The sequence below is a fragment of the Ursus arctos genome, unplaced genomic scaffold (assembly GCF_023065955.2).
Source record: "Ursus arctos isolate Adak ecotype North America unplaced genomic scaffold, UrsArc2.0 scaffold_1, whole genome shotgun sequence".
NCBI lineage: Eukaryota > Metazoa > Chordata > Mammalia > Carnivora > Ursidae > Ursus > Ursus arctos.
The window spans coordinates 11,771,665-11,784,636 of record NW_026622763.1 but is presented as its reverse complement, the minus strand read 5'-3'; the positions used below and the strand labels follow the sequence as shown (position 1 = coordinate 11,784,636).

At 36.2% G+C, this 12,972-nt stretch overlaps 1 protein-coding gene across 9 annotated transcripts in view; it reads left to right on the top strand.

Moving 5' to 3' along the window:
- The window catches only part of PTPN4 (protein tyrosine phosphatase non-receptor type 4), a 207,466-nt gene that overhangs the window by 30,590 nt on the left and 163,904 nt on the right, over nucleotides 1-12,972 (top strand). For all 9 annotated transcript variants that reach the window (XM_026510144.4, XM_026510145.4, XM_044388278.3 and 6 more), the window contains exon 2: nucleotides 11,277-11,431. In XM_026510144.4, coding sequence (XP_026365929.1) covers nucleotides 11,294-11,431 — 138 coding nt within the window. In that variant the 5' untranslated portion in view covers nucleotides 11,277-11,293. The remainder of the gene's footprint in view (nucleotides 1-11,276; nucleotides 11,432-12,972) is intronic.

Here is a 12,972-nt window from a genome sequence, read left to right as displayed (position 1 = left end):
AATACATATCTTGGGGTGCCTGGGTGGCTTAGGTGGTTAAGTGTCTGCCTTTGGCTCAGGTCATGATCCCAGACTCCTGGGATTGAGTCCTACATCATGCTCCCTCTTCAGCAGGGAATTTACTTCTCCCTCTCTCTCTCTGCCCCTCTCTCTCTCATAAAATAAATAAAATATTTTAAAAAAATACATAATTAAAATATACTTCATTGCTAAAAAATGCTGGGAGTTGTAATTACTGAGCTTTCTGTGAGTTGTAGTTACTGATCACAGATCATTACAACAAATATAATAATAAAGAAAAATGTGAAATATTGAAAGAACTAACCAAAACGTGACACAAAGACATGAAGTGAGCAAACGCTGTTAGAAGAGTGGTACCATAAACTTGCTGGATGCAGGATTGCCACAAACCTTCAATTTGTAAAAACTCGGTATCTGCCAAGCACGCTAAAATGATGTGTGCCTGTATATCTTTGTCAAAATTTAGTTGTCCATATATGTGTGGGTCTTATTCTGGCCTCTGTTTCATTCCTCTATCTTGATGCCAATATAATGTCTTGGTTTCTGTAGCTTATAATGAATCTTAAAATCAGTAGATTTAGTCTCCCATTTTGTGTTTCTTTTTCAAAGTTGTCTTCAACTTTTTTTTTAAAGATTTATTTATTTACCTTAGAGAGTGTGCATGTGTGCTAGTGGGGGGAGGGGCAGAAGGAGAGCGAGAGAGAGAATTTCAAGCAGTCTCCTCACTGAGTGTGGAGCCTGATGCTGGGCTTGATCTCATGACCCTGATATCATGACCTGAGCCAAAACCAAGAGTTGGACACTTAACCAACTGAGCCACCCAGGTGCCCCTCAACTATTTTCATTTCCGATCTTTTCATTTTCTATTCAAGTCTCTCATTTTCATATACGTTTTAGAATTGGTTTGTCAGTTTCTACAAGCAAGCCTGCTGTGGTTTTTATTGAGATTGCCTTGAATCTACAGATCATCTAACCTGTGAAGACTGCATATCTCTTCACATATTTTCTTCTTTAATTTCTCTAAGCAGTGTTTTGAAGTTTTCAGTTTCAGTGCTGTTGTAAATTATATTGTTTTTAAATTATAATTTTTGGTTGTTGCTAGTTTGTGGAAATACAATTAATTTTTACATATTGATGTTACATTTTGCTTTGCTAAACTCTCTTATTCTAGCAGCTTTTTTTGTAGATTTCTTCAGATTCTCTACGTAGAAGGTTATGTCATCTGCAAATATTGATAGTTTTCCTTCTTCCCTTCTAATCTCAATGACTTGTATTCATTTTTTTGTTTTTTTTTGTCTAATTGTTCTGGCTCACACTTCCAGTACAAGTCTGAATAGCAGTGATGAGAGCTGATAGATATCCTTGTTTCTGTTTTCTTTTTTTAATAAAGATTTTATTTATTTATTTGAGAGAGAGTGAGAGAGAGAGAGATCACAAGCAGTGGGGAAGGGTAGAGGGAGAAGCAGACTCCCTGTTGAGCCGGGAGCCCAACTCGGGGCTTGATCCCAGACCCTGGGATCATGACCTGAGCTGAAGGCAGATGCTAAATGACTAGCCTCTCAGGCACCCCTCCTTGTTTCTGTTCTTAAATTTTTTAAATATTTTATTTATTTATTTGAGAAAGAGTGGGGGTGGGGAGAGGAAGTAGGAGGGAGGGGCAAAGGGAGAGAGAAGTAGACTGCCTGCAGAGTACGTAGCCCAATGTGGGGCTCGATCCCAGGACCCTGAGATCACGAACTGAGCTAAAGGTAGCCGCTTAACTGACTGAGCCACCCAGGCGCTCCGATATCCTTGTTTTGTTTGTAATTTTAGCCATAAAGCATTCCATTTTTCAGCGTTAAGTATGATGTTAACTGTGTTTTCCACAGATGTCCTTTATCAGGTCAAGGAAGATTTGTTTGTCCTTTGCTTTGATTCTCTACCACCCATTTCATCTTTCTTGTTACTTTCTGGCTACTGCTGAGCCATGTCATTTGTTTCTTTTTGTGACAGCCTAAACCCTTTAATCTATATTTATGATGATTGAAAAATAAACTGTTTGCCATTTTGTCCTTTGAAGTTAAAAGTCAGAAAGAATGTGCTTACTTTTGCTGAACAGAAAACATTGTATTAACATTAATAGAATTTTAAATAGAAAATATTTTATCCCACAGTTTTAATTCACTACTCATTATGTGAATATGCCCAAGTGCTTTTTCTGTCTCTTAATTATATGTGTCCGTAACTTTTATAGTTTGAATATCACCATATATATTCAGCTCTTTTGACTTAATGTGTACAGATTTTTAATGTGTGTAGACATAAAAAGATTTATCATAATTTTAGGTCTTTCAGAATGTTTAAATTTGTATTAGTACATTGAGTATAAAGGACTGAACATTTTTGTAGATCACAGTTCATAATCTTTTTTTAAAAGAGATGGGCTCATTTCCACTGAAAGCAGTTATATATATATGTATATTAATTTTACTGAAACACTTTTCAGATGAAAAAAGAAAGCTGTAATGGAGAATTTTATTTGAACTTCTTTTTCTAAAACATCATGGAAGGTTCAGCATATATTTTTTTTCACAAAGTTAGAATTTTCAAGTAATAAAATTCTCCAGAATCAAACAGAATTATTGCTTTATGAAATGAAAGTAAATGTGGCAAGAAGTGTGAATATATTTTAGTCTTTTGGTAACTAAATCTTGTAACTGAAAATACCATTTTATGGAGAAGTCTCAAGACCTGATTAGATAGTTCATTTATGCCTTAGGTCTGAAGTGTTTAAGTATAAGTCTCCCAAGAAAGTAACTCAGCACTAAAGAAACTGAGTAGCGGGAACAATGCTGAGATTCTGAGTTAAGTATTTCAGACCTAAGATTCTAAGATATACAAGATCAGAATAGCCCAGAATATATATTTAATTTCTTATACTTTTCATTTGGTCACTTTAAGGAATACTTATTCAGTGCCCAGCATCCTATAAGGTATGGGGTTGAAGGTTTTGGAGGGAGATATAATGTTAATTATGTTAGAACCAGTCTCCGCCTACTTGGCATTTATGGCTTCTTATGAAGGATGCTTGCAGGAGGGCTACAAAAATAAAATATTTTATGCTAGAATGCAAGTTCCATAAGAATAAGGATTTGTGATTTTTTTCCCTCATTGATGTATGCCAAGGGCCTATATCAGTGCCTGGCACAATTTAACGAATATTTGCTGAATGACTGAATGTGAACGTATGACTGAATCTACTGGTAATGTACTTAGAAATTATTTCTGGAGTGCCTGGGTGGCACACGCAGTTGGTAGAGCCTGCAAATCTTGATCTCAGGGTTGGGAGTTTGAGCCCCACATTGGGCAGAGAGATTACCTTAAAAAAATAAAATACTGTTTATTTAAAAAAATTATTCCTAATGTTTTTTAATGGGAAGGATATTTTTCAGGTATGTGAATATAAAACTCAGTTTATTCTTTTAAGTTTTTTTTTTCCTTCCAGAAATATTTTTTTATTAAGTTTTAATTTTAATTCCAGTTAGTTAACATACAGTGCATATTAGTTGCAGGTGTACAGTATAGTGATTTAACAATTCCATACTTCACCTAGTGCTCATCACAACAAGCACACTCTTTAATCCCTACCACCTATTTCCCCCATCTCCTCATCTTAACTCCCCTCTGATAATCATCAGTTTGTTCTCTATAATTAAGAGTCTGTTTCTTGGTTTGTCTTTCTCTTTTTTTCCCTTCGCTCCTTTGTTGTTTTTTTTAAATCCTACATATGAGTGAAATCATACAGTATTTGTCTTTTCTCTGACTTATTTTGCTTAGCATTATACTCTGTAGCTTCATCCATGTTGTTGCAAATGGCAAGATTTCATTCTTTTTAATAGCTGAATAATATTCCTGTGTGTGTGTGTGTGTGTGTGTGTGTGTGTGTGTGTGTGTACCTCTTCTTCCATTCGTCAGTCTATGGACACCTGAGCTACTTTCATAATTTGGCCAGTGTAAAGCTCCTATAAACATGGGGGTGCATGTATCCCTTTGAATTAGTGTTTTTCTATTCTTTGGGTAAATACCCGGTAGTGTGATTGCTGGACTGTAGGCCAGTTCTATTTTTAACTTTTTGAGGAAACTCCGTACTCTTTTCCACAGTGGCTATAGCAGTTTGCATTCCCACCAACAGTATATGAGTGTTCCTTTTTCTCCACATTCTCACCAATACCTGTTGTTTCTTGTGTTGTTGATTTTAGCCACTCTGACAGATGTGTGCTGATACCTTATTGTAGTTTTGATTTGCATTTCTCTTATGGAAAGTGATGATGAGCATCTTTTCATGCGTCTGTTGACCCTCTATATATGTCTTCTTTGAAGAAATGTCTGTTCTCGTCAAATATTTTAAAAAATTTAAAGATCACTATTAATGAATTTTTTCTCAAAGGTTAGAGCATAACATTAAATAGTCAAAGTTATTTAAGGCTCTTAATTAGCAGGGTGTTAACTAGTAAGGTTTTATGGTAAGTTATGGGAGGCCAACATCTTGTGACAATCCACATTTAAGAGTGTTGAATATTTAGAATAGATAGTGCATCTCTGTAGTTGGTCTTAGCAAAGCAAATTTATTCTTTTAAAGTTAGTTAACATTATCTTAAATACTTTCAGCCCATTATTGTTAGTGACTTGAGGTTGAGAAGAACATTTTGGTATTAATGGCTACTTGAGTTTGTATGTAAAGCTTTATTGTATAATTTATTTATTTTAAGATTTTATTTATTTATTTGACAGAGAGAGACAGCCAGCGAGAGAGGGAACACAAGCAGGGGGAGTGGGAGAGGAAGAAGCAGGCTCCTAGCAGAGGAGCCTGATGTGGGGCTCGATCTCAGAATGCCGGGATCACTCCTGAGCGGAAGGCAGATGCTTAACGACTGCACCACCCAGGCGCCCCTTATTGTATAATTTAAAAAATATATAAGTCTGGGGGCGCCTGGGTGGCTCAGTCTGTTAAGCATCTGACTCTTGATTTCCACTCAGATCATGTTCTCAGGGTTGTGAGATTGAGCCCCAAGTTGGGCTGTGTGCTTGGGGGGGGAGGGAGGGAGAGTCTGCTTGAGATTCTCTCCCTCTCTCTCTGTCCCTCCCCCCAGTTGTGTGCCCTCTCTATCTCTCTCTCTCTCTCTAAAATAAATAAAATATCTTTAAAAATAAAAAACATGTAAATCTGAAAAACATTTTTATTCATGAACATAAATACAAGGAACTTGAGATTTTGAGGATAGAGGGTAGGTACATTTTGTTCCATTTACATATGTTAATTATGATTTTCTACGGTCTTATTATGAGTACTTTCATTTGATTATTTCCTACTTAGGGTAGCCAAGTTTAGGTTTCTCTGGTCTGTAAAGAACAATGGCTTTTAACCTTACTTATAATCCACTTCACTTGTTTAAACATGGAACCAATAGATGGGTTACTTTCAGGATATGTTTATCTAAGTATGTTGTCCGAGAGTAGATTTGGGTAGCCTCTAAAAACATGTGACTTAGTTTTCTAAAAAACTGCATATCTGCAGAAAGGCTACTGAGTGTTCTGTTTGTTTGTTTTTGCCAAAAATGGAAGTAATACCCAGTACAGTATTTGCTTAATGTTAATAATTGGTTTTCAGAATATTGAAAAGTGCGGGGCACCTGGGTGGCACAGCGGTTAAGTGTCTGCCTTTGGCTCAGGGCGTGATCCTGGCGATCTGGGATCGAGCCCCACATCAGGCTCTTCCGCTATGAGCCTGCTTCTTCCTCTCCCACTCCCCCCGCTTGTGTTTCCTCTCTCGCTGGCTGTCTCTATCTCTGTCGAATAAATAAATAAAATCTTTTAAAAAAAAAAAGAATATTGAAAAGTGCTGTTTGCACATGACTTTGTAAATAATATTCACAATAAAGTTATAATATTTAAAGCATAAAGGGCACCTGGCTGGCTCAGTCAGAAGAGCATGCAACTCTTAATCGTGGAATTCTGAGTTCGAGTCCCACGTTGGCTGTAAAGATGACTTACATAAATAAACTTAAAAAAAATAAAGCATATTAGCATTCCTTAGACCGCAATTTGAGAGTTGTGTGAGATAACATAAACTAGACTATGGTGAGTTGCCACCAAGGAGAAAAGTAAAGAGTTTTTAAAAATGGATAGTCTTTCTTTGAGTTTTTGAAAGTTTGTGTGTAGCATGGAGGATGATCAGAAGAGCCCCCTAGAAACATTTGATATTTTCCTCAACTGGGGCTTTAAACAGTTATGTTCTCTTCGTGTCTTTAAAAGAACATTTTGCTCTTATAAGTGAATAGAAAAAGTTGGAAGTGCTCTAGGAAAAGGTGTCTCTTCTGAGAAAAGCAGACACTTACCTGCCAGCCGGATGTCATGTATTAAGATGCTCATAACCTTTCAGGAGTGTGTTTTCAAGATGTAATGGAAATTCTGACTAGACTTATTTGGCTTATTGTTATCTTATTTCTTATCTCTTATGGGCAGATAGGTTGTCACTGGCATAATTTTGCCATTTGTCAAGTGGTATGTATCTTAAAGGGAGATACTTTTCAAGACTATGAAAGAATCTCATATGAAAGTATCTGGGTGAGTTACATAGACATTTCATTGAGACAAAAAAAAAAAGAAAAATTTCATTGAAACCATTAATCTAGGTTCAAGTGCAAATGTCAAAAGTAAATGTGCCAGTAAATGGGGAAGACTGGTTTTGGCAGAATACATTGGTATCTTTTGATCTTGTCATTCCTGTACCATCCTTTGACATTGGGATACCTTTGTAACATCAACCAGTGTTCTTTTTTTGGTAGCTCCCCCTACTGTTAAAACTAATTTGCTGATTCTGCTGTTACTTAGGAATTTCTTAGTCTTTGCCCACTTTCTTTGTCTGGACCACTCACCCCAGGTGAAGGGAGAGCAGGACCGGGGAGAAGAGAAATATGTATATCCATTACAGACAAGACTGGAACACGCACAAAGAGATGATTGTGTGTGTTGCTTCATATTTTATTTTTTCTTTTTAGCTTTACAATAAGTCTTTGTATTAGAGAAAATCCATTTATATTTTTAATGCTTAAAGTTTATAGTCTTTATAATAGTTCTGTTTGAAGGTTCTCTTTGTTTTTTTGTTTTTTTAAGTAAGCTCCACATCCAGTGTGGAGCTCAGTGCAGGGCTTGAACTCAGGACCCTGAGATCAAGACCTGAGCTGAGATCAAGAGTCAGATGCTTAACCCTGGTGCCTTATTGTTTCATATTTTCTATCTCTGGTGACTGTTTGTTGATTGAGTAGGACCATCGTGAAACGTGTATTAGTTTTCTATTGATGTGTAATGAATTACCTCAAATTTGGCAGTTTAAAACAACACATTTATTTTCCCCCAGTTTCTGTGGGTCAGGAGGATGGGTGCAACTTGGTTGTATTTCACATAGTTGCAATCTAGATGTTGACCAAACTTTGGGAGCCTGGGTTCTTTTCCAAGCTCATGTGATTGATTATGAATACAGTCAAATAGAGGGCTGAGGTCTCTAGTTTCTCGCTGGCTGTCAGCTCCTAGAGGCCCCTTTCATAGGTCATCATCTCACAACAGGGCAGACCATGTCTTTTAAGCCAGCAGTAGAATTTCTTTTACTTCAGGAAGTTCCCAGTTTTTTAAGGGCTTCCACCTAAGTCAGGCCCACCAAGGGTACCCTTTCTTTTGATTTACTCAGTTGACTTGGAACTTTAATCACATCTGCAAAATCCTTACCCTTCACCTAATTGTGGAAGGAAAAATCTCATCAAATTTCTTAAGTCTTTGCCACACTCAAGTAGAGGGTATTGTACTGTTATCTGTTTGATTAGTTAAGAATAAGAAAATTAAAAGTTTTAAAATAACATTCACTTATTCCTTTTTAAAATTTTTTACTAAGTTCATTTAGCCAACATACAGTACATCATTAGTTTTTGATGTAGTGTTCAATGATTCAGTAGTTACGTATAACACCCAATGCTCATCACATCACGTCTATTCCTTTGATACTTTTCTTTATGTAGATCTGAGTTTTGACTTCTATTATTTTACTTCCCTCTAAAGAACTTCTTTTAAAATATCTTGCAAGGCTGGTCCACTGGCAACAAATCCTTCTCCCTGTTTTTTGTCTGAGAAACTGTTTATTTCTCTTTCTCTTTTGAAAGACGATTTTGCAGGATATAGAATTCTAGGTCTGTAGGGTTTTTTTCCCTCAACATTTTAAATATTTCACTCTACTTTCTTGTTTGCATGCTTATGTAGTTAGATGTATTCTTATATTTGCTCCTCAATAAGTAAGCTGTTTTTTTCCTCTGACTTCTTTCAGGATTTTTAAATCTTTGATTTGTAGTTTTTAAATGATATGCTTAGGTATAGGTAGGTTTTTCGACATTTTTCCTTCTTGGTGTTCTCAGAGCTTTTTGAATATGTGGTTTGATGTTTGACATTAATTTGGGGAAACTCTCCGTCATTATTGTTTCAAATATGTTTTCTTTTCTTCCCCTCTCTTCATATATCTATGTCACACCTTTTTTTGTCCCACAGTTTAGGTGTTCTGGTTTTTTTGTTTTTTTTTTTTCAATCTTTTTTCCTTTTGCTTTTCGATTTTTGAGGATTCTATTGATATATCCTCTAGCTCAGAGATTGTTTCCTCTGTTGTGCCCAATACATGTCTATCAGAAAGCATTCTTCATACATGTAACATGTGTTTACCTGTAACATTTTTTTGGTTCTTTTCTTAAGATTTCCATTTCTGTGCTCACATTGCCCATCTGTTCCTGCATGGTATCTACAATATCCATTAGAATCTTTAATATATTAATCATAGTTGTTTTAAATTCTCTGTGATAATTCCAACATCCCTTTCATGTCTGTTTCTGATGCTTGCTTTGTCCTTTCAAATTGTGTTTTTTTTGCCTTTTAGTATGCCTTTGAAATTTTTTAAGATTTTATTTTTAAGTAACCTCTACACCCAACGTGGAGCTCGAACTTACAACACCGAGATCAAGAGTTACATGCTCTACTGACAGCCAGCCAGGCACCCCTGTAAATTTTTGATAGTTAGGCATGATGTCATGGTAAGAGGAACTGATGTAAGTAGGCCTTTAGTAGTATAGGGAGGAAAAGCATTCTGTAATCCTCTGGTTAAGTCTTAATATTTTAGTGAGCCTATGCCTCTGGACTATGAATGTCACAGGGTTTCTCAGGGTTTTTTTCCCCTTTTAGATGGGACAGGATGGCTTAAAGTGGACTCGAGTTCGTTATTTCCATTCTCCCACTGGAAGGTTAGAGTCAGCTGCAGTTGAGTTTTTTCTTTGCCTCAGGTCATTTAGGTTTTAGTTTACTAATTTCTCCCAAGGGCAGGTGTTGTTAAGAAGAACAGAGTGCTCTGGTGTATTTAATAAAGTCTTGGTGTATGTGTGTGTATGTGCATCTGTGTTCACCCCTGGCAGAAAGCTTAAGGCTACTTTTCTCCATGCTTACTATGGGAATCTAGTTGGATTCCTGGAAGTAAATCTCACAATATTGTGGGAGTCCTCCTATGATTGGGCCCCCTGGAGTTTTAACTTTCAGAATTGTCCACATTGGGCCTCCTGCAATTTGCCAGTTATAGTTCAGATTTTCCTACTCGTGTACTGGCTCCCCTGGTGGTTTCTGCTTATGAGTCTCTACTTGAGACCCTTTGTATTTGCCTGTCTCTTTGGTCTTGGGGGGCAGCAGTTTGCCCTGTGTCTTCTCTCTCTCGTGAATCCAAGCAGCCTTGGTGATTTTCCAGTCTGTTCTACTTTTTACTTGTTAAAGTGGGGTGGAGACTTGCAAGCTCTTAACATGTGGAACCAGAAACCACCAATCTCTGTCTTTCAATTGGTGAATCTTACTTGGCTAGCCCTTTAGTCAACTGCTAAAGCTGTTTTCTTTTTTTAAAAAATATTTTATTTATTTATTATGTCAGAAAGAGGGAGAGAGAGCACAAGCAGGGGGAACAGCAGGCAGAGGGAGAAGCAGGCTCCCCACTGAGCAAGGAGCCCAATGTGGGACTCGATCCTGGGACCCTGGGATCATGACCTGAGCCAAAGGCAGATGCTTAACTGACTGAGCCACCCAGGCTTCCGTAAAGCTGTTTTCCTTATACAATTCTCATATCGTGTAACACTGACTTTTACTTTTAGCTTTAATCCTTTTGACATGAACAGTCTGTGATGTCAGCTGCGGTTATTGAATACCACTGATTTGAATGGTGTTTTTTAAATTATTTTTTGCTTACTCATTATTCAGATTTCTTACCACTTGTTACTTACCCATATTTAAAAATTCCGCATACTTGTGTTTCTAATATATTTTATTTCCTTTCTCTAATTGTCTTTAAGAGGGAAGTTTTGTGGATTTTAAACTTTGAATCCTTGAATGTCTGAAAATATCTTTAGCTTTATTCTCCCACATGAATGCTCATTTTTTTGGTATGTAATTCTGTGTTTCATATAATTTTCAGAACTTGAAAGCTCATATGCATTGCCTTCCCCCCCATCCCCCCTCTTCATTGCCTTTTAACATCAAGTATTGCTGATACCAATGTGTTATCTGTTCTTTTACAGGCAATGTCATTTTTTCCCCTCTTAGGTTAAAAATTGAGAAGCAAAGATCTGTAGCCTTATGTTTTCTATTTTGTTTTTGTTTTCTTGAGAATAATAAGAATAATCCTATTAGAATTAGTTTAAATTTGAGGACAGTTAAAATGAAGGGTATTCTTGTATTTAAAAAAATTGAACAAACTCCGATGTTTCCCCCAAATCTTAAGTTTAGTAAAGGTAAGGGTCCTTTAGAGGGAAACAGTCTTCCCTCCTGTTGCTATTCTACAGTGTTTTTAAATGTTTGCATCAGTGAGTAAATGTCCAACGTCCTAAGGTAACATATTCTCCTGCCCCTTTTTTGGCTACTCCCAAATTTATATATTTTGAATTGGATTATGACTTCCGGAACAATTTGTGTATTGTTTTCCCAATGGAACAGTTCAAAATAAAGCTCTTCTGGGCAGTTTGAATTTTAGTTTAAATGATGAATTATATACAGTATCTTTTTTTTATACCTATAATTTTTATTGGTGTTTCAAAAGTTATAACTGCTTTTTACTTAAGTGTTAGTTGAAAATTATATAATAACCTTGGTGTTTTAAACTACTTCGTATTTTCAGCTATTCTTTTGTTTAGTGAATTTTTTTTTTTTTTTCAACTTAGACCGAGTGTGGACAGTAATGACCTCACGTTTCCGATTGCCTGCTGGCAGAACCTACAATGTACGAGCATCAGAGTTGGCCCGAGACAGACAGCATACGGAGGTGGTTTGCAACATTCTTCTTCTGGATAACACTGTACAAGCTTTCAAAGTTAATGTAAGTATTTTATATCTTTTTTCTTTTAATAATTTCTGGTTATAAATCTGAGTTTCGATTATATTTTAAAACTAAAACTGTTTAATTGTAGTACAGTTTGAAAAGCCTTATTCAATGAAGAAAGTCTTTAGTATGGGTTTGTAAGCTTCTAGTATAAGTTCTGATTTAAAGTGGGTCTTTCAAGAAGTTGACAAACGAATAGTGCAGTATGAGTAGTGGAGTAGATTAATAGTATGTGGGTGGTTTTTATAAACGTGCTTGAGGTGCTTGAAAGGAATTTGTTCTAAATAATTCATACATCTTGTTTGTAATCTTTCTTGTATTGTCTGTGAATAAAACTTGCTAAACAAAGATAAAGGACAGTCCTGATCTTATCTGAGTCTTGTCTGAAATACTTACTCAACAAATATTTGTTCATCCTATTTGTATCTATCTTTATTTGCTTAACATTATTGCGAGTTTCACCCATGTGGTATGCTAACATTTTTTGGTTTATTTTCATTGCTGTATAGTACTCTAGTGCATGAATACACCACAATTTACTTATTCATTTTTTTGTCACCATTTACTTGTCCAGTTTACTATTGGTGTATATTTGGGTTTTTTTCTACTTTGGGCTCTGGTCAGTAACATTACTATGAACATTCTTGTGTCTGTCTTGCTATATACAAGGGTGTGTTCCTTTTTTTTTTTTATTTAAAAAATTTCAAACCTGCAAAAGAGTTGGAAGAATAGTATAATGAATACCCACAGTGGCACGTAGGTGGCTCAGTTGGGTAAGTGTCTGCCTTTAGCTCAGGTCATGATCCCAGAGTTCTCAGATCGAGCCCCATTCCAGGCTCTCTGCTCAGCAGGGGAGTCTTTCTCCCTTTCTTTCTCCCTCTGCCACTCTCCCCATGTGTGCTTTCTCTCTCTCAAATAAATAAAATCTTAAAAAAAACCAAAACAAAACCAAATACCGACATACCTTTTAGCTAGACTGATCCGTTGTTAACATTTTACACATTTGCTTTATTTTCCTTTTTCTGTGTGTTTCCTCTGAACCTTCTGAAAGTTAGTGGTACACTTCACTGGTAAGTACTTCAGCAGCTTAGGAACCTCATATATTACCACAGAACCACTATCACCCTCAAAAATCAAACATTATGAAAATGATAGTAGCTGGTATATAGTCCATATTCAAACTGGATTCCTCATTTCTCATTTCTATATCTCCAAGATAGCACCTTCCATCTGATTCCTGCTGTGTTACCTGGGTAGTGATATAAAATACTAATCTGCTGAAGTCCTGCCATTTATGACAGTCTGGACGGATATAGGCTTATGCTAAGTGAAATAAGTCAGAGAAAAATAAATACTGTCTGATTTTACTCATAGAATAAAATCTGACCTCATAGAAACAAAGTAAAATGATACTTTCTAAGGGTTGGGATGTGGGGGAAATGGAGAAATTGGTTAAACGGTACAAACTTCCATTTATGAGTAAATTCTGGGGATCTAATATATAGTATGGTGACTGTAGTCAGTAGTACTGTACTATA